General features: G+C 41.6%; 4 protein-coding genes across 4 annotated transcripts in view; 2 read left to right on the forward strand and 2 right to left on the reverse strand.

Moving 5' to 3' along the window:
• Window positions 1-1,627: 1,627 nt before the first annotated feature.
• On the reverse strand, window positions 1,628-2,566 carry LOC309350811 (olfactory receptor 5AR1-like; the record flags this gene model as incomplete). Its single annotated transcript, XM_081878078.1, has 1 exon — window positions 1,628-2,566. The coding sequence occupies one exon, from the start codon at window positions 2,564-2,566 to the stop codon at window positions 1,628-1,630; it is 939 nt and encodes a 312-aa protein (XP_081734204.1).
• Window positions 2,567-6,421: 3,855 nt separating this feature from the next.
• Window positions 6,422-7,353, reverse strand: LOC309350991 (olfactory receptor 5AR1-like; the record flags this gene model as incomplete). The annotated part of the gene is given in 2 exon segments (XM_081878330.1): window positions 6,422-7,294; window positions 7,297-7,353. Coding segments are annotated over 2 exon segments (930 nt in total).
• Window positions 7,354-15,467: 8,114 nt separating this feature from the next.
• The window catches only part of LOC309331250 (olfactory receptor 5AP2-like), a gene marked incomplete at both ends in the record, with an annotated part of 35,497 nt that continues 28,987 nt past the window's right edge, over window positions 15,468-21,977 (forward strand). The window contains one exon of the mRNA XM_081843366.1: window positions 15,468-15,597. Coding sequence (XP_081699492.1) covers window positions 15,468-15,597 — 130 coding nt within the window. The remainder of the gene's footprint in view (window positions 15,598-21,977) is intronic.
• Window positions 20,104-21,051, forward strand: LOC309350753 (olfactory receptor 5AR1-like; the record flags this gene model as incomplete). The annotated part of the gene is made up of 1 exon (XM_081877925.1): window positions 20,104-21,051. One exon carries the CDS (start codon window positions 20,104-20,106, stop codon window positions 21,049-21,051), a length of 948 nt encoding a protein of 315 aa, XP_081734051.1.

Here is a 21,977-nt window from a genome sequence, read left to right on the forward strand (position 1 = left end):
TCAAATTCCCCTTGAGGGGTTCAAGTATGGAGGCCCACACCAAATTCCAAATCAAACAGACTTTATTCAGTAATGCATTACAGGACAGAATCCTAAGAATCTTCAAAGTATTTCCACTGGGATCCAATATAGACATCATTTTAGTTGTTCACCCTCTATACAATTACCTGATGCTACCCCAGCACTTTGTCATCTTTCATCCAGCCACAGTCCATGAAATGACCACCTCAAACCATTTGCAGGAGTAAACAGGATTGAAAGCAGAATTGTTTAGCATCATGAGCACAAATCATCAGTAATGTGTGTAGAATTTGTCTTTTGGGAAGCAACCATACCTTCACCTCAGTGACTCTTGTTATGCTGCATCTTTATGAGGATGCAGAACATATAATTTTACTATGCATTTTGACCACCATTTTCCACCACACCATTTTCTACCTTCCATTTTTGATGCAAGCCTCACATAACCCAGAGTCACATAAATCTCCCATAAGTAGCTTGAGAAATAAACCCAAAAACTTTCAGTCAGTGTAATGTAGTAAGCAGAACTTAAATGATTACCAAGGCTTCAATCCTATACACATACCTGAAAGTCTCATTGAGCTCAATGAGACTTACTTCTGCATAGCAAAGGATTGAGCTCACCTCTTAAAGTAATTTTTCTGGGGTGCTTTTTATAGTTCTTTTTCCATCCTACATAGTCCCTAATATATTCTGACGCATGAAAGGAAACCATTAAAATTCTTTGGACATTTTTGTTGGTTCCAGACCAAGTTAATCACACTTAGTCCCACTAAAATTAATGTGAAAGCTTAGTCATGACCAACTTCAGTCCCATGAATACCAACGAGACATAACTGTAATTAATTTTCTCAAACTCCAACTCTCTGGGTGCAGAAAAATGTGAATCAATATAATACTCTCTTAAAATGATTGCTTTATGTATGGCTCATCATCACTGCAATCAAAGTTAAAGTAGAAAAAAATTTCTAATAATGTTTTTCATAAATAAAAACATTTGAAATAAGATATTATCATTAACTCTTTTTGTTTTGATAATAAGTGTGTGTGTGTGTGTGTGTGTGTGTGTGTGTGTGTGTTTAGTGAAAAATACTGGGAAATATTGTAATTATTCTAAAACTTGGATTATATTCATAGAGCCACACACATGGAAACAAATATTACAGCTCTTAATGGAAACAAGTCTTCTTCCCTCTCTTTCTTTAGTAGTATAGAATAGCTATTATCATACTCTGTAAACATCTATAGACTCCTGCACAATATTATATTGCAGCATAAGACATGGAATGTATTCCTTCTCGTAATGTTTTGAACTTAGCATGTCATCACTGAAAGCTGCTCTGCTGCTTTCCCCCAGGGAAACTCAACATTTAGCACTGAATCAGAACAAACAGCAATTGACCTGTGGAAAACCTGTTTTCCACAGGTTACTGTTTGTTCAGATTTAGCACTAAGGAGTGGGTTTTCTGGAGGACAGCGGGAGGCAAAGGCAAAATCATTTGGACCCATGCCTGGAAAGTCTGAGACAAGTGGGAAACTGCTCAGACCTGTGCTTCCTAGGCAGAGGACAAGCAGAATTGACTAGAAAGAGCACTGAGAGAAGATATTACTGGGATAAAACTTTCTTGCTGACAACTCTTCTAAAAGCTTCCTTCACATCTTTGTTCCTAAGGCTGTATATTAGAGGATTGAGCATAGGAATCACAACCGTGTAGAACACAGAGGCCCATTTGTCCTGATCTAATGAGTAACTGGATGTTGGTCTCAGATACATAAACATAACTGTCCCATAAAAGAGGGTGACTCCAGTGAGATGGGAAGCACATGTAGAGAAGGCCTTACGTCTGCCTTCAGCAGAGCGGATCCTCATGATGGCAGCAAAGATGAAGAGATAGGAGATAAGGATGATAAGGATGGTGCTGAACTCGATGAAGCCACAGAGGCTGAAGAGGAGGATTTCACTCATGTAGGTGTCAGAGCAAGACAATGCTAGGAGTGGGGGGATCTCACAGAAGAAATGATTGATGATATTGGAGCCACAGTAGTCTAAACTGAAAGTCAGGCTGGTATGGGACATCAGGCTTATTAGACCTGCTACGTAGGAACCAATAGCCAGTACCAGACAAACCTGCTTTGACATGACTGTGGTATAATGGAGAGGACGGCAGATGGCCACATAGCGGTCATATGCCATGGCAGCCAAGACATAGCATTCAGCATCCACAAAACCTACAAAAAATGCAAACTGTGTGGCACAGCTGGAGAAGGAGATAATTTTTCGCTGGCGTAAGAAGTCAGCCAGCATGCGTGGGGCAATGGCAGTAGAGTAGCCCAGATCTACTAAGGAGAGGTGGCAAAGGAAGAAATACATGGGTGTGTGGAGTTGCTCATCTACGGTGATCAGGAGGATCATGCCCACATTTCCTACCACATCTGCCAGGTAGATGAAAAGAAAGACCACAAAGAGAGCTATTTCGAGGCGTGGATTATCTGTGAAGCCCAAGAAAATGAACTCTGTCACCTGGCTATGATTGCCTTCAGCCATTGTGGCTGAAGACAAATTGGGGATCTTGGGATCTGGAGAGAAGACAGAAGACACTACTTGAGGCAGAAGAAATGCTTTGTAGTGTAGAGCAATAGAATGGGAGAAAGGCAGTCTGCCCTGCTGGACAGAGAATACAGCACTCCTTCTGCAACTGGGTCCACCAATCACTTCAAGTCCCCTTAGTCAATGTTATGAAAGGAACATAAACTATCGCATTCAGTGTTTCTTCCTAAAGAAAAGAAAGCAGTTATTTTATTATATGGAGGAAAGTACAATAATTAAACATTTTTATTCATTCGTTTCCCTGACTGGAATCAAAGCCTGCCTTAGTTAAAGCCACAGATAGAATATGCTGCTTTATAAAGTCTTGACCATTATTTGCTCCATTTGTTGTTGTTGTTTAGTCGTTTAGTCGTGTCCTACTCTTCGTGACCCCATGGACCAGAGCACGCCAGGCACTCCTGTCTTCCACTGCCTCCTGCAGTTTGGTCAAACTCATGTTGGTAGCGCTCCATTTCTTACCAGATCCCAATAGAGTGAATAATTTTTTTCATATACTTTGCATTTGGATCTAGAAAAGTGTAGCCAGAGAGTGCAGTAAAAAGGGAAACATATCCAGGGGCACATTTATGCAACTGCTGCAGTTGATTGAGGATATGAAGCTTCTGCAATCTTTTCCACCATGGCAGATAGGATTAGGCTAAAGAATGGGACTTCTGGGTGAATAGCTCCTATAAGACACTCCCTCCCCTCTTTTCCTGACATAGGAGGAGTCTGGTGTTATGAGAGATCTTCAACAAATTTTCCCCAAATCACTAATCTGTGGGAGAAGGGGAGGAAGCATCTATACTCTCCTGATGTTACTCTTCTCCTGCTACCATCTCTTCTTCCTGGGAGCTAATGGATCTTTTAGTCTTCTACCCAACCTTCCCTGAGAGAACCATGAGAGCAACACAGGGCCTGGAACCTTCCATTGTCCTACTAGTTCTCTGGGTTATATCCATGGTCTCTGTAGCACCCTGTTTGCATGACTTATTCCAGATTCCACTGAAGTAAATATTCCCTGTGCAGATCCCCCTGAATTGTTAGCTCTGCCTGCTATAAAAGAAGATAATGACCCTGAAATTGTCCTGGTTTTGAATATGTAAACATTAAGAAGCTAAGCAAACCCCTGCTGGATTAGGTTGAAGGCCTCTTAAGTTCAGCATTCTGCTCTCAGAGCAGCCAACCACATGCAGATGGAAAGTTCACAAACAGGACATGAATGAAATGGCACTCTCCTCATTTGTGATTCACAGCAAATAGTATTGCTGCCTGTAACAGTGAAGGTAGAACATAACCACCGTACATAGCAGCCACTGATAGCCTTTTCTTCTATAAATTTGTCTAATCCTCTTTTAAAGCCACCCAGGTCAGTGGCCATCACTGCATCTTACTCACCAGCCATTTTAATCAGACTACCCTTGGAAGAGCACAGCATTTGGGTTGTTAAATATTGTTGTGCCTATCTGTTGCCCAATTCTAGCAGCACGACAACAACAGCAACAACAACAACAACTGCTTTCAGGAGATTCTTGCTTGGCTTTCAATGTCAACTTGAGTAAGAATTCTAAGCAAGGTGGACTCTCTAGCATGGACAATGTTTGCTAGGGGATTCCTCAAGCAGAAACCTTGACCTCTTAAATTTCCAAAATTCCCTGAGCTAACTTGGGTCCACATATCTACTTACACAACCTTGAGCCCCTCCTGCTTTGAAAAACTTTATCCCACCTGAAAGTCAGATGCTCAGTCCATACTTTTGTCCTCTCCTCTGCTTCTTAGCTGTTGTAAAGTGGCAAGTCAAAAAGGTGGTATTTATTTATCCAGCTCAGAGCTCCAGATGGCTGATGCAAGGATTACATGGCTCCACAGGAAGCCATTAAAAATACTTCTCAAGGGTACCCCTCCCCTTGTCACTTTCTCCCTTTCATCCTTACAGAGATAATTAAAGATGTTAATTGAAGTTCTTTCTCTTGAACCTTTCCTCAGCAACACAAATTTTGTGCTGTTACACAGAAAATTATACCTAGAATTGACTCAGTCCTCCCAATATGTCACAGCATCCTCCTCAGCCAAATGAGGATGGTGCTTCATTTGAAGTTCCTCTTCTGGAAGTAGGGTACCTCGTAATTAAAACTGTCATGGATTCCTCCAAAGATCATTGAAATTATATTTTGAGTGGGTACTTAATGAGAAGTCACTGTTAGACATTCATGTCCCCCACCTCACAGAACTACAACTTCTTCCATGATTCTCTGGGGAAAGGAAATGACCACCTAAATACTTTAAGTATATGGTGTTATATACCATCATAGCCCAGCAGCCTATTTCTTTTAAACCTAAAGTTGGAAGCTTAGTCCTATGCTGTAGTCCTCCTGTATTTCAAAATATATCCATTGAGGGGTGGGAGACTCTGCATTGGCCAGAAGGTAATGGCTTTTCCACCTTCTTTGCCCCATCCTCAAGCCCTAGGAACCTTCATAAGGGAGCTGTTTCCAGAGGAGGAGGAGGAGGAGGAGGAGGAGGAGGAGGAGGAGGAGGAGGAGGAGGAAGAAGAAGAAGAAGAAGAAGAAGAAGAAGAAGAAGAAGAAGAAGAAGAAGAAGAAGGACAACAACAACAACAACAACAACAACAACAACAACAACAACAACAACTGTTAGGGGAGACACCCCCTGTTTGCTATCAGGAGTTGGTTGGTTTCACCTTTGCCACCCCACCTCTAGCCTGAGGAACCTTCAGAAGGGAGTTGCTGCTGCAGGCATTATGTGTATGTGTATTCTAATGAGCTGAGCAGAGTGCAAGATTATGAGTCTTAGGGATGGGAGAGTGTGTGTATGAACATAACAGTGCTTAGTTTATTTTCTGGTTGCTATTTTGTTAAGTGTTCCGAATATTATTTTATAGATTACTAATGCTATATTATTTGGTAATCATAAAATATGACTTCTGCTTTAATTGTGATGTTTAGTTTATTTTTACATCATTGCTTGGTTGACAGTGTTTTATAGATTGTAATTGTTTCACTGATTATTTGTTAATTATACTGTACGATTTATGTTGTATTTGTGGTGTTCTATCATTTTCTATCATGTTATTGTTCTTAAGCCGCTTTGGGATTCATTTGAATGAAAAGCAACATAGAAACACCCCCCACACAAACACACACACACACCTCCCACACTGAATTGGATCAGCAGTCCATTGTGTTCAGTATTCTGCTTCAAAAGTGCCTAATTGGATGCCTCTGGAAAGTTCACAAGTGGGACATGAAGACAAAAGCTTCCCTTATTATTTGTCCCTAGCAGCTGGTATTTAGTTGTATACTGCCTCTGCATCCAAAGGCTCCATCAGGCAACATACATACACTCATATTGAAAGACATTATGACAACAGTTCTTTATTAGCCAGCCTATGTACCATTCCTTATACATTTCCTCCTTTAAATAGACTTATTTGGCATACAGTCATACCTTGGTTTTCGAACAGCTTAGTTCACAAACAACTCGGAACTCGAACACTGCAAACCCGGAAGTAGGTGTTCCGGTTTGCAAACTTTGACTCGGAAGCTGAATGTCCTGTGCAGCTTCTGCAGCTTCCAATTGGCTTCAGGATGCTCCTGCAGCCAATCAGAAGTCACACCTTGGTTTCTGAACATTTCGGAAGTTGAACGGACTTCTGGAACGCATTCTGTTCAAAAACCAAGGTACAGCTGTATAGATAACCAGGACTTCACAGAATAACTCTGCTCTACTAGGTACACAGTGCATCACTTTCCTCATCAATCTCTATGAACTGCCTCATAGTTATAACCAGGGTTAGTGTGAAAACATTTTCTTGCTGATGATTCTTCTAAATGCTTCCTTCACATCCTTGTTCCTCAGGCTGTAGATTAGAGGGTTCAGTGTGGGGTTCACGAGTGTGTAGAACATAGAGGCCCATTTTTCCTGATCTAATGAGTAGCTTGATGGTGGCCTCAGATACATAAACATAACTGTCCCATAAAAGAGGGTGACCCCGGTGAGGTGGGAAGCACAGGTAGAGAAGGCTTTACGTCTGCCCTCAGCAGAGCGGATCCTCAAGATGGCAGCAAAGTTGAAAAAGTAGGAGATAAGGATGACAATGATGGTGCTGAACTCATTGACTCCACAGAAGAAGAAGAGGAGGATTTCACTGATGGAAGTGTCAGAACAAGACAACGCTATGAGTGGAGGGATCTCACAGAAGAAGTGGTTGATAACGTTGGGCCCACAGAAATCTAAGCTGAATGTGAGACTGGTGTGGGCCACCATACTCATCAGACCTGCAAAGTAGCAACTAATCCCTAGCACCACACAGACCTTATTTGACATGACTGAGGAGTAATGGAGAGGGCGGCAGATAGCAGCATAGCGGTCATATGCCATGGCAGCCAAGGTGTAACATTCAGCATCCACAAATATCACAAAAAACACAAACTGAATGACACAGCTGGAGAAGGAGATGACATTACGTTGGCAGAGGAAGTCAGCCAGCATGCATGGGGAGTAGCCCAGGTCCATTACTGAGATATGGCAGATGAAGAAGTACATGGGTGTGTGAAGCTGCTCATCCAGGAGGATCAAGAGGATCATGCCCACATTCCCAACCAAATTTGCCAGGTAGATCAATAAGAACACCACAAAGAGGATAACCTCTAGGTGTGGATCATCATTTTTGTGAAGCCTACAAAAATGAACTCTGTCACGGTGGTGTGATTGCCCTCAGACATCACCAGACAATTTCAGAACAGGAGATGTAGAGAAGTGAGGAAAGGCAAAGCCTGCACTGCCAGCTCCAGAAAATAGTAACGTTGTAACCTGCTTGAGAAAAATGGAGAATTAGTCTGCATTGCCAGATACTGCTTCTTTAGCCTTCTCTATAAAACTGGTCCGTATAGTTAAAGCCATGGTTTTCCCAGTAGTGATGTATGGAAGTGAGAGCTGGACCATCAAGAAGTGAGAGCTGGACCATCAAGAAGGCTGATCGTCGAAGAATTGATGCTTTTGAATTATGGTGCTGGAGGAGACTCTTGAGAGTCCCATGGACTGCAAGAAGATCAAACGTATCCATTCTTAAGGAAATCAGCCCTGAGTGCTCACTGGAAGGACAGATCGTGAAGCTGAGGCTCCAATACTTTGGCCACCTCATGAGAAGAGAAGACTCCCTGGAAAAGACCCTAATGTTGGGAAAGATGGAGGGCACAAGGAGAAGGGGATGACAGAGGACGAGATGGTTGGACAGTGTTCTCGAAGCTACTAACATGAGTCTGACCAAACTGCGGGAGGCAGTGGAAGACAGGAGTGCCTGGCGTGCTCTGGTCCATGGGGTCACGAAGAGTCGGACACAACTAAACGACTAAACAACAACAACATAAAACTGACAAAATACTTCTCAACTGATGTATGCTTAGAAAGGAACACAATCTATTAAAACTTGTATCTTCTCTAGGGGTAAAAGTTACTCTTTCAAATAATTACAATGGAGCAGAGAATGAATGTAGTAAAAATTATAAAAAACTCACTGGGTTAGATGAAGATTAACAGAGCAATGGGAACTCCTAGTCAGAGCATCCCCAAAGCAACAACTTTCTCCCCTTTCTCCCCCTCTGTCTGCTAGTGCTGGCTGAAAGAGGGGAACTGCGAAGGTGAGGTGAGTAGGGCAAGCTAGGGGGAATCAGGCAGCCATCTTACACAGCCAGCCAGTCAGCTCCATACCTGAGGCAGCCATGTTGAAAACTGGAGTGGGACACTCTTTATGTTCAATTAGTTCATTCAGAACACTTTGCCTATCATTTGCTCTGCCTCTGTCCACCCTGGGCATGTGCCCTCCATGCCAAAAAATTTCCACCAAAGGAATGCAACCCTTGGCAGTAGAAGGCTGCCATTCCCACCCTTGGATGTTTTTTGCCTGGGTGATTTCAGGTAAGAAAGAGGAACAGTAAGTGAACTTCACTGACCTACTACAAGGCCACATTAATTAAGACACAAGTACAAAGTGAACGCGGGTGGCGCTGTGGGTTAAACCACAGAGCCCAGGACTTGCCGATCAGAAGGTTGGTGGTTCGAATCCCCGCAATGGGGTGAGCTCCCGTTGCTTGGTCCCTGCTCCTGCCAACCTAGCAGTTTGAAAGCATGTCAAAGTGCAAGTAGATAAATAGGTATCGCTCTGGTGGGAAGGTAAACAGCGTTTCCATGCGCTGCTCTGGTTCGCCAGAAGCGGCTTAGTCATGCTGGCCACATGACCCGGAAGCTGTACGCCAGCTCCCTCGGCCAATAAAGCGAGTTGAGCACTGCAACCCCAGAGTCGTTCGTGACTGGACTTGACTGTCAGGGATCCTTTACCTTTACCTTTATGACTCTGACACAATAGGAAATTACATTTTCCAGGGCTGCTGGCATATCTGATGCAAACAGTCTAGGTGTCAGAGAGGGAGGAGGAAGAAGAAAGGTAGGGAGGCTTCTCAGACCTCCAGTTTTCCTTCACTTTGATTGTTGCCAGTGCCTCGCCCACTGACAGCAGGAAGGAAGGAATTCTCCATATCAGATTGAGCCAGGGAACTTTGGGAATGAAATCAGATCACATGGTCTGATTTCAAGATAGTAACTCTACTTCAGAAAAAGTCACTAACATGTTCCCTCACCAATTCTGAAGTGAATATCTTCAAATATAAGCATGATAAAGACTTGAAACAAAACCTGCATTAAAAACAGAGGTCTGTGAAATTATTTTAATGCCATGGAGGCGAGAATACCTAACCTTCAATTAATATACAAAGTTGAAAGCTGAGAATCATGGGAAAAATTTTCCCTTCAGGTAAAAAATATGTATCATTTAGATGGGTTTTTATTTCATCAAAATATGCTAGGAAATTATCTGAGCAACAACTTTTCCCTTGTTATGGTCCATACCATTAACTACTTATTAATCTATTTATTATTTGAGGCCTTTATATACTGCCTTTCATAAATACTGATTCCAGTTGATTTTCAATGCATTTTCAATACTCATCCAAACTCCACATGTACACTTTTAAGATGTATTTTGCATCATATCATTCCATAGTGTGAAAAATACTCTAAGGGTTATTTTGTTATGGGACAAACAAAGCACATAGGGAATAATTATAGACTGTGTTACAGAGTTCTGTATGTCGCAATTAAAAATAATAGGACTTTATCAGCAAAGAATGCCAACACTTATATCCTCCTAATAATGTCCTTTGTACACAATTATTTATTCATTTGCTTGTCTTCTCTGGGGTGCAGAATCCAGGAAATGTTTGTTTTAATAAAGACTCACAGGGCTAGCCACAAGTCATTGAAGAAGTTACTAATTAGAATCAAGATTGTTAAGTAAATGAGGATCATTTAATCCTACAAGTGAACCAAGGCCAGAGCTGTAGCTAATCAATTTACTATATTTGTCAACCTCTGCATCCTGAATATTGTTAATATGTCATGTTCTTGTCTACATGCCATTGCCTGTACTCTGACATCACACAGATCTCCTAAATCTGTATGGCAACTGTATATCAAAGTGGCATAACACCAGTGGTTTATAGTTGTTGTTTCTGTTCATTAATGTGGCAAAGAGAATGTAACACAGTGTTTCTCAGAGTTGGGTCTCCAGCTGTTTTTGGACTACAACTCCCCTCATCCCTGACCACTTGTCCTGCTAGCTGGAGACCCGAGTTTGAGAAACACTGGTATGCAACAACGGCAGCAAGGATACTCATCGCTAAAAACTGGAAAACTCAAGATCTACCCACACTGGAAGAGTGGCAGATGCAGCTGATGGACTATATGCAACTGGCCGAGATGACTGGCAGAATCCGAGACCTGGGAGAAGAGAGGATTGAGGAAGACTGGAAGAAATTTAAGACGTATTTACAAAAACATTGTAATTTGGTTGAATGTTAAGAAGGATGCTAGATTATAAAAAAATGGCCACCACTAAATCAGATTTGAATTTGATGATAAGTGAGATTAAAGAAAACATAATTTTTTTGGAGAATTGCTAGATTATATTTAAATGAGTGGATATAAGATCGTAAACAAGTTGATAATTTGCTTGGAAAAACCTTTTAACGATGTAAATGGGAGCGGGAGACGTGAGGGAGTCCAAAGAAGTGATGAAATCACGTTATGATATAAGTAAGGTTGCTTATTATTTGTGCATTTGTATTCAAAAACTTTAATAAATATTTATATAAAAAAAAAAGAGTTTGAGAAACACCGATGTAACACTACTGGGAGAGTGAAAAGTTAATAATTGTAGGAGAGGCTATCTGCCTTCCAGAGGCAACATGGGAATACGAACACCTGGTTGGGTTATTGATAAAGTGGCTGCCAATAATTAGAAGCTATAGGCCATAATTGTGTTTATATTTAAATATTTTTAGATGGGAAAAGTTCACCATGCTGCAGTTTGTGTGGCCACCAATAGGTGGCCATGTGAACTGCAGCATGACAACAGTGGATGGAATGAGCAAAGCGGATAGGATAACTATGTCAATGAGCAGGCCAGCAGAATGAGCAAACACACTGGCGGGCAGGCAGTCCAGGTGGGCTTTGACCTGTTCCCTGTGATGCTGCCACCCACCTGTCTGCTTCCATGATTGCACAACAGAGTCAAGCCTGGGGTCTGAATGAGCAGACGGCTTAGCTGAGTGAGTAGGTGGGTGGGGTGAGTGAACAGGCAGATGGCCCAGGAAGGCCTGCAGTCCTTTACACAACCGTCATCATTGCTGCTTTCCATGGTTCACACTAGTTGGTTGTTTGGTTGTTTGTTGCTTCCAGAAAATAATGTATAAGGCAGTTCTTTGCTCTCCCTGCAATGGTTTTTCTTAATTTATAAAATTTGGCAAGTGTAAAAGCAACAAAATGGAAGTCAAACAATATAGAAATATGAGTCTTCCTATATGAATTAATAAATTATTCTTTCATGAAATTCCTGAAGCCAACCAAGGTTATGAGATCCCCTGGAAAATGCTTTAGAATGAGAATTGACTGATTCTCAACTTCACTGGTTTTGTGGTTATCTTGTTCTTTCTTTGTCTTCTCCTCCCCTATTGCTCAATCCTTTACCTGCCTTTGGACTAGCCACACTCAACCTGCTGCTAGGGGAAACCCGTCAACCAGCACTGTTTTGAAAGCAAGGGTACCTCTCTTTTTCAGTGATGTCATGGATCCCTTAGAATGAGTGCCTTCTGCACCCTTCTCCTCCATCCCATAAATAACCTTCTATATGTTATTTGTCCACAAATAAAATATAGAGAACCAATATTCATGTGGAGGTGTAAGCTGTGTGAATTTCCCCTATACTTACTACAGTGGTACCTTGGGTTACAGACACTTCAGGCTACAGATGCTTCAGGTTACAGACTCCGCTAATCCTGAAGTAGTACCTCAGGTTAAGAACTTTGCTTCGGGATGAGAACAGAACTTGTGCTCCGGCGATGCGGCGGCAGCGGGAGGCCCCATTAGCTAAAGTGGTACCTCAGGTTAAGAACAGTTTCAGGGTAAGAACAGACCTCCAGAACAAATTAAGTTCTTAACCTGAGGTACCACTGTAATGGTTTCATTTCAAATTTTCTTTAAATTAGTTGAAGTCCTTCCCATCGTCCTCTGTACAGAAGAAAGCCTGCATTGCAATACTCTGTATTTGCAATAAACCACACCTTTCAATTTGTTGAGATATAGTCTTTCTGCCAAAGAATTAAACATTGCAATAAATTTCATTTATTAAATTTGTATACCACCCTTCATCTGTAGATCTCAAGGCAGTTCATATAGCACAGGTATAAGATTTAAAAAAACAACAACTAAAAAGACTTAAAAGCAACAACAAATTTATAGTACATGTTAAGTCCAACCAAAAAGAAATATGAAAGACAAAGGAGTAAGTACCACAAATAATAATGCAACCACCCACCAAAGACTATGATTCCACCAAGGGCGAGAAACTCCCTGGTGACGTTCAGGTCCAGACCATTCAGATGGAAAGTTTGGAAAATCTTCTATCTTAGTATTTTCTCTATCAATAGTTGGCCTTCCAAAAGGGAAACAGTTCGTTTCAGTTTACCGGTCTTTCTGAAAAAATGCTTCAGTCTGGTCATCTGCATCAGAATAGCCTCAAGGGGAATATCAGTGATTACTCCAACTCCATTTGTGCTTCTTGTTCTTGTAACTCTATGGTCTGGTTCTGGAGTGACCTTTTCCAGGTCAGTCCCTCAGCTGTGCTCCCCCGAGGCACCCGGTGTTCCCCTAACCTCCAGGGTAAGAACTGCAACAGGTCAGGAACTCATTTTAACTTGCATGCAGTGAATCCAGGTGTTGTTTCCTTCCCATTTTACAGAGGGATGAATGGCCAGAAGTTCCTGATGAGGGCTATCCCACTGTGGATCTTTCTTTCTTATTGCCTTCTTTACCGGGACCCAATCACAAGGTTGCAGATCATACAGGGCCACATCCAGAGGCCAGGACTGAGTATTTCTAAAGAGCGTAAGGGTGAGAGTCAATGCATTCTGGAGTTCTTCAATATGTTCAGCCAATTTTTAATCTCCTCCCATTAGTGAAGCATATAGAATGCATAATGGCCCAGTTAACTGAAATAATCTTTCAAAGAGGACTTCATCGGGGCTCAGGCTTGTACCTACCACTGAGGTGATTCTAAGCTAAGTTTCTTCACCAAGTTTTCCCAATCCCACCTTAATTTTCCCAGTAGTTTTCTCAACAAGCCCTGATAACTGAGGGCAATGCAGTGGATGCAGTTGCTGGGTTATTCCCAGGGATGTAAGCACTGTTTAAACAGCTTGATTATTGAAGTGGGATGCCCAATCTGGCTCTGTTATTTGAGGACCTCCATACTGGGGGATGATATCCTTCAGTAGAGCTTTGACTACTGAAGCAGCACCTGCCTTTCTGGTCAAGAAAACCTTGACCTATTTCAAAAAAAGTACAAATCATTAAATCCACCACTTCCTTCTCAGTTTCCTCTATCCATGCTTTACTCAAAAGATGCTGATAGCCCTGGTATGGAGGCATATCTGCAAAGTCAGTCTGTAATCTCTGAAGGGGGCCAAAGATATTACTGGAATACAACTCCCATCATCCCTGACTATTCACCATGATTGCTGGAGAAGATTGAGAGTCTAGCGACATCTGAAGGGCCTCAGGAACCCATCCCTGCTTCAGAGCAAGGAAGGAATCAGGATTGTGTCACACATTACAATTACCTGATGAGACTAACAAGATGGTGATTATTACTGCGTGGTCTCTCTAGGATGAGTGTCATGGGAAGTTGCCCCACAAGGCTTTCTGTTGTTCAATAAGCACATATACTCTCATCACCTCTAGAATCAGTTCTTTAAAATGCATGTACACTCATAGCCTCTAGAATCAGTGCACAATATGAAGAAAATTCTGTTTGACTACAGGTAAGGCTGAGGTGATGCAGTCAGATCCTATAATATACATGCTGAGATTTTATGGGGAAGGAATAATCTTTCTTCTGCAAGAATAGTAGTTGCCATTACTGAAAGTATTTATCCACACTTAATGGTTTTTTTTGAAAAAATTAGGTAAATATCCATTTTAATGAACTTTGAATCTTTTGTTTTCAGTTAGTTTGAGTAGCTGGAAACCAATGAGTATCTAGTTGAGGATGCAGGGCTTACTAAACTGTGATTTCTGAATTTAGGGGGTGGGGACACACTGAATGGAGTAAACTGCTTTAATTTTGGCTTAAAACTGCTTTCCCCCACCCTCAGTGTCACCTACCCCTGCTTATTCTACTCAGACCTCTGTCATTGTTCAAGATCGCTCCTTTCCCTCTCTCAATTTTTCTACATGCCTGCTTTATTCAAGCCTCTGTTGTTTTAAATTTGGCATTTTCCCATCTTTGCTTTCCTCAAACCTCTGCTATCATTTTAAACCACAACTTTCCTCTGTATCATTCAATCTCTGCTTTACTTAAACCCCAGTTGCTGTTTTAAAATGGGCAATTCCCTCTATGTCTTTCCATTCCCGCTTTACTCAAACATCTGTTCTTGTTTAAAACCACAATTTTCCTCTCAGTGTTTCTCCACCCCTGCTTCACTCAAAGTTCTGTCATTGTTTAAAATAGTCACTATTTTTTATTTCATTATCTCACACATACCTCGTGTGTGAGATATAAAGGGTGTGGAGCCCTCATATATTCCATTGTAAGAAGGTACTTTACTTTAAATCCACCTCTTCCTTCTCTGTTTCCTCTATCCATGCTTTACTCAAATGTCTGCCTTCCTTTAAAACCACCACCTTACCCTTCTCAGTGCCTTTGCCTTCTTATTCCCAAGTCATGGCCATGGCTGGTGTGCAACCTCCATTCTCTTTTGCTCCCATACACCATGATAATTTCATGCAAACCCAGGCTTGTGATGAGGCAGTACAAATCCTCCAATGGGGGCTGCATGATGAAGGGAAGGCATGGCCAGTTGGTCCCTGAAGAGTTGAGAGTGGTAAAGAAAATCTGAAATGATGGCACACACTCATTAAAGCCCTTCCTGTCTTTTTTATTTTGATGAATGTACACAAATATAAAATTAACTCTGGAGTGGCCATGCATTTGCCTAATGTAAGTGGAGTTTGGTTCATAGTGCAACATGAAAAAATATTTTTGAAAAATATTTTTCCAAATTATATAAATGAAAATCACATTCTTTTTTTTTAAAAAAAAAAATTAAAATGTTTCCAATGCACACTCTTATATTATCTCAGGTTTTCACTATGATTTTCAATGTTTTCTCTTATCTACCCTAATTTTAGCCCTCATTACTGATTGATGGTTAATCATACTGGAAGAATGCAAGAGGGGAACAGAACCCAGGTGTCTGAGTTCATTCTCTCAGGATTCACAGATCGTTCTGAAGTGGAGATACCCTTGTTTTTGCTCTTCCTATTAATTTACCTACTGACAGTGATGGGAAATCTGGGTATGATTGTGTTGATCCAGACAGACTCCCTTTTGCAGTCTCCAATGTATTTTTTCCTCAGCAACCTGTCCTTCATTGACATTTGCTACTCCTCCATCATCATTCCCAGGTTGCTGTATGATCTGCTTACAGAGAGGAAGGTGATTTCATACAATGAATGTGCAACCCAGATGTGGTGCTTCACCCTCTATGCTACAACAGAGTGCTACCTTCTGGCTGCTATGGCTTATGACCGTTTTGTTGCCATCTGCAAACCACTGGTTTATCCTATTGCCATGGCCAGAAACATCTGTCTACAGCTTGTAGCTGGGTGCTACTTGGTGGGGCTTGTGAATGCTATTGTTCACACCAGTGGGACCTTTAGTTTGTCTTTCTGTGGTCCCAATGTAATTAGCTCCTTCTATTGTGACATCCCTCCTTTGTTGCGACTCTCCTGCTCAGACAACTATGTTTCCAAGGTTGTACTCTTTGTCCTTTCCACTTTTGTTGTGGTAGGGAATGCAATTATTGTTCTTGTGTCCTATGCTTATGTCATCTCTGCCATCTTGAGGATGCGGTCTTCCACAGGCAGACAGAAGACCTTCTCAACCTGTGCCTCACACCTGACTGCCGTTGTACTGTATTACGGGTCCTTGACCTTCATGTATGTGCAGCCTGGAGGCATTGAGGCAGTGGAGCAAGACAAGATTGTGTCCGTCTTCTACACCATTGTGATCCCCTTGGTGAACCCCATGATCTACAGTCTGAGGAATGAGGAGGTGAAAAGAGCCCTGAAGAAAAGACTAAGCAATAATATCTTACTCCCACAGCAAAAGCAGTGAATATTCATGTGGTTCTTGTTGTTAAAATGTTGTCCTATCTTGCACCTTTGTCTCACGCAAGATTGGATCTGAGCCAAAATATATCAGAAGTCATTTTTCTGGAGAGAGAGAAAATATCACTGTTTCCCCATTTCAGGCTGGGTACATTCCCATATCTGCTGCGACATGCCAGGAATTGAACTATAGCTTCCTACTCCTTTTTTTATTTGTCTCCAGAAATATATGAGAAAACTCTTTAAAAATAGCCCATTGATGGGTCTTGACCCCAGCCCATCTTGCACATATATCTAAATTTGGGTCCCCTATGTGTTGGAAGGTATGTATGGAAAGAGCACATGTAGTGGTCTTGCAAACATGTATACGAATTTTAGGAAGAGTTAATGAAAGAAATTTCTGAAATAATGGTTGAACTGTTGCCTTTAAACCCGTAACTATGACTTTTATCCATTTTTAATTCATTTAATACAGACTTAATATGTAATTCTGTGAACTGCCCTAAGACCCCTGGGTATAGGGTAGTATATAAATTAAATAAACAAATAATAAATAAGCAAGCCGCTTACATTTTCCCCCCTAATAGGAGCTACTCCTTTGACAATATCACAGAGCTGGAAGGTGTCCTCAGGTTTTTCTTTAAATATTTGGTTCTATAAAGTAATGCTTGTTCCCATTTTTGAGAAATTGACTTATACATTAAGGGTATATCCAGATCTAGGTAAACCTATGGATCTTGCTTCCATTTTGTGGCCATTTGTTACTTACCGTATATAATACACCAATCATGGGGGTGGCAAGTCTCAATGAAATATGACTCTATTTGGTATTCATAACATTTGTTTTGTACCAGTTCTGTATCAGTTTGGTTTTTGTTGTAACATCTAATTCAGTGTGTGGTCTGCATGATTAATCCCTTGACTTGGCAAAGAACAAATGATAAGGTTCTGGTCCTAGACCTTTGTAGAGCTCTATTGGTTTTCTGAAAGCTTTAAAGAAGTAGCAGCCCTTGTTTCCATTGGTAGAAACCTGCTGGGAAATAGCCAAATGATTAAGTTAGTTAGGGTATTTAAAAATACAAAGACCAGGAAAAATTATTGTCTTGCCCTCAGATAAAACACCTGTTTAATTGGCCAAAAGCCCACTGAAGGAAATTTACTGCAGTTTCAATGTGTTCTTGTACCCGTTGAGGAAATTGATTGATTGTAAAGAGCTCTCTTTTGTTTTCTAGTTGGAATGTCAAAACATAGGCTGTAAACCTGTGCAATATACTTGGCGAAGGAATCAAACTTTATTTAGGACATTGATTTCTGGTAGTCATCGTTTTGGAATCCATTAACTCCATTCTCCAATCCAATATATACCAGCAGAGAACCCATTTGTCAAGTGTCAGTCCTTACGTTGCAAATATGTATCAGCAGGCTTTGTGTGGGAAAACCCAAAGGATTGTAGAAGTATCCAAAAGACAACCAACCTGGGTGGCTTGGGGAAGACACAAAAACAGACCAATGAAGAACATGGTCAGTGGCTGGAATACACTGTTTGTGATCCTCCCTGCTCTTCTCCTTTGCATCTTGGCACCACTCCACTCCCCCAGCCCTTGCACCTCCCAATTCTTTAAATCAGTGGTGACCAACCTTTTATGCCAGACTAAGCCCAATGGTAAATTTGGGATTTTGAGTGAGTGAGTGAGGTGGGTTCCTGGCGGCAGGGGTGGTTCTTGACACAAAATAACTGCCATGAGCGGGTGTAGCTTGAAAAAAATGGGGGAATACTATTGTTCCTATATACGTATGTGGATTTATCCATATTTAATGTTTTCTTTTTCTAGATGTTAACATCCATTTCACTGAACAGGTAGGTGAGGCTGGTGAAGTCAAAGACTTGCAGACAGCCTTCTAATACTACCTTTCCAAGTGTTTGCCTTACACCCCCTTTCCCTTTATTGCTGTTGCTTTAGTCTGCAAGCCTGGGGTTAAAGACTGTCTTACCACTGATTTTTGTAAGCTGCTCACAGAGACTTTTGTCAGTTGAAGAATGGGGTTAAAAAGATCTAAATAAATAAACTTGGATGGTGATAGAGGGTTGTTCTCAGTGTCTAATTTGAATTTTCTCAAGATGTGGCAACAAGATATTTTAATTAGGTCCACAGAGCATTTATATTGTTATGATATCCAAAAGGACTTCCAAAACCAAGTATAAAATCCTTGTTTCTCCATTGGAAGTCACACTTCCCCTTGAGTCCTTTTAATATTAAGCCTTGACCTGCTAAAACTGAAAGATTAAACCAGAAACATGGACGTTATCAGAGGAGAATCACTGAATGATCTACAAAACTTTCTTATTTCATGCACGTCACTGCTAAAGCCACAAGGTAAGGTGCTAATCATAGACCTTTGTAGAGCACTCTTGGTTTTCTGAGAGCTATAAATTAGTAGCAGCCCCTGATTCCATTGGGAAATAGCCAAAGGATTGAGTTAAGGCTTTTGTTTTAAGCACACCTAGACGGGCACCAAGAGACAAATTCATATCTTACCATCAGACAAGCACCTGTTTAATTGGGCCAGATATCTATTGAAAGAGACTTACTGCAATTTCAATGCAGTTTGTGTGTCCTTGTACCCGCTGCAGAAATTTGCTGAGTGTAAAGAGTGCTCTTTTGTCTGCTTGCTCAAATAACAAAACAGGCTATCAAACTAGGTAAACTATTTAGTGAATGGACCAGATATTACATATGAAATTGGTCGGTGACATTCATCTTTTGGGGACACTTTCCCTCCATTTCCCACCCCAATCTATACCAGCCCAGAACTCATTCTTCAAGCGTCAATCCTTATGGAGCCAAAACTGTAACACCAGCCATGAGAGAGGTGTCAGCATACTTTGGGGGAACCGAAAGATTTGTAGACATAGCAAAAAACAAGCAAACCTGGCTAACTTGGGGGAAAATACAAAAACAGACCAATGAAAACTGAGCATGATCAGTGGCCAGAGAACACTGTTTATTCAGGGAAGAGTGGGAAAGAGACAGTGGGAATGGAATGGAGTATCCTGCTCCATACAGTTTCAAAGGGACATAGTCATCCATTAAGAGAGCTATGGCTGAAAGTGGGGCGTACATTGACAAAATACTCTGGGCTGTGAACTTACTCTCTTCACTGGCTAACCCTGTCTATTCTAACCCATCTTAACTTTCCACTTGCTCACCAGGTGCCTACAGGGCTGCACTGTTTTCAGAGGTGGGAAGGAGAGCAGCAGAACAAAGCCCTTTGTGATCCTCCCCCCTTCTCCTTTGCGCCATGCTTTGTTGGAGCTGCAATCATGTACATGCATATACACACACCACCCTACTTCTCTCCATTTCTCTGTCGCTCACAGAACACACACATGACTTTCTCCCTTATAAAAGCCTAGCCAGGCTTGCAGACAGTTGGAGAAACAATTAGGGCAACCATCTCAACTGCTTCTCCAACACTTTGGTCATTATGTAACAGGAACAAATGTTTTTGAAAAGTATATTTCCAATAATGGAAATCACACAATTTTAAAAGATGGTTTGCAATGCACCCCCTTGTATTACCTCAGCTTTTCACTTTGCTTTCCAATCCTTATCTATCCCTTATCTATCCAATCCCTTATCTATCCTAATTTTAGCTGTCATTCCTGACTGAAAGTTAATCATATTGGAGAAATGCAAGAGGTGAACAGAACCCAGGTGTCTGAATTCATTCTTTTAGGATTCACAGATCATTCTGAAGTGGAGATACCCTTGTTTTTGCTCTTTCTACTAATCTACCTCCTAACAGTGATGGGAAATCTGGGTATGATAGTGTTAATCCAGACAGATCCCATTTTGCAATCTCCAATGTACCTTTTCCTCAGCAACCTGTCCTTCATTGACATTTGCTACTCCTCCACTATCATTCCCAGGCTGCTGTGGGACCTCCTTACAAATAGGAAGGTGATTTCGTACAATGCATGTGCGACCCAGATGTGGTTCTTCACCCTCTATGCTACAACAGAGTGCTACCTTCTGGCTGCTATGGCTTATGACCGTTTTGTTGCCATCTGCAAACCACTGGTTTATCCTATTGCCATGGCCAGAAATGTGTGTCTTCAGCTTGTGGCTGGGAGCTACCTGGTGGGACTTTTTATTGCCATTGTCCACACAAGTGGTGTCTTTAGGCTCTCCTTCTGTGGTCCCAATGAAATCAGTTCCTTCTACTGTGACATCCCTCCTTTGTTGCGACTCTCCTGCTCAGACAACTATGTTTCCAAGGTTGTACTCTTCGTCCTTTCCACTTTTGTCGTGGTAGGGAATGCAATTATTGTTCTTATCTCCTATGGTTACATCATTTCCACCATTTTGAGGATGCGGTCTTCCACAGGCAGACAGAAGACCTTCTCAACCTGTGCCTCACACCTGACTGCCGTTGTACTGTATTACGGGTCCTTGACCTTCGTGTATGTGCAGCCTGGAGGCATTGAGGCAGTGGAGCAAGACAAGATTGTGTCTGTCTTCTACACCATTGTGATCCCCATGGTGAACCCCGTCATCTACACTCTGAGGAACGAGGAGGTGAAAAGAGCCCTGAAGAAAAGACTGAGTAAGAAAATCTTTCACCAGAGGCCACAGTAGCAAACATTCATATCGTGTGAATTCTTATGATTTTGCTCAGTCCTGCGCATTTGTCTGCCCTCTCACAACCTATCTATGGGCGATACTGGAGCTGAACCTAAATTTCTGAGATGTGATTTTTCTAAGGCAATTTCTGATATTCTTTTTCTGTTTTGAGTGGTAGAAAAGCTTGGTGAAATAAAAAATAAATGACAAATCCAGGTAGGTTTGAGGCACTGGGTGGGTAGGTGTTGCGGTGGTGGTGGGGATGTTGGTCAGGCTGCCAGCCCAATTACTGCTTTCCAAATACTGGGCATTAATGGAGTATTGCTTCTGCTGTTGAGGGTGAAGAGATAAGGGTTGATGCAGCCACCGTGGCAAAAGCATTGAATTGTCTCTGTGCTGAGGCATCAAAGCACCGACTTCCCCATGCCTGAGTCATCTTCTCCCTCTCCCTCTCTGGAACTGGCAGTGACACTTGGCATTGGGAAGGCATGTGAGCAGTGCCACCATGCCTGTGTTGCCTCATTGCGTGCTGCAATTGCTATTGCCATTTCCAGTGGCAGCAATTTTTAAATTCTTTTTTTTAAAAGAAGAAGAAGAAGAAGAAGAAGCTGTGCTGCTGCCACTGCTAATGGTGAGCCCCACTTCTGAGAAACTGTGATCCCTGCCCCTGACAGTCCCTGCAGAAATTTAGTAAAATGGCCCACCAATTTGTCTATCCAGAAATATGGCGTAGAAATTGGAGAGGCTATTTGTGCACAGCCCTATCCTATATATTGCATGTATTTTACTGTCTATACAACACTATCATTCTTCAACAGCTGGCAGAATTTCAGAATGCAATTCTGAATTATTTATTTTTTTGAATAGCAAATCTTTCCATTTATTGCTCTTTTAGAATTTTGAGTTTGAGGACTGTTTTTGAGGAATTGATGTACAGCAGG

Source organism: Podarcis erhardii (assembly GCF_964252035.2).
Source record: "Podarcis erhardii genome assembly, chromosome: 1".
In the NCBI taxonomy this organism is placed as follows: Eukaryota; Metazoa; Chordata; class Lepidosauria; order Squamata; family Lacertidae; genus Podarcis; species Podarcis erhardii.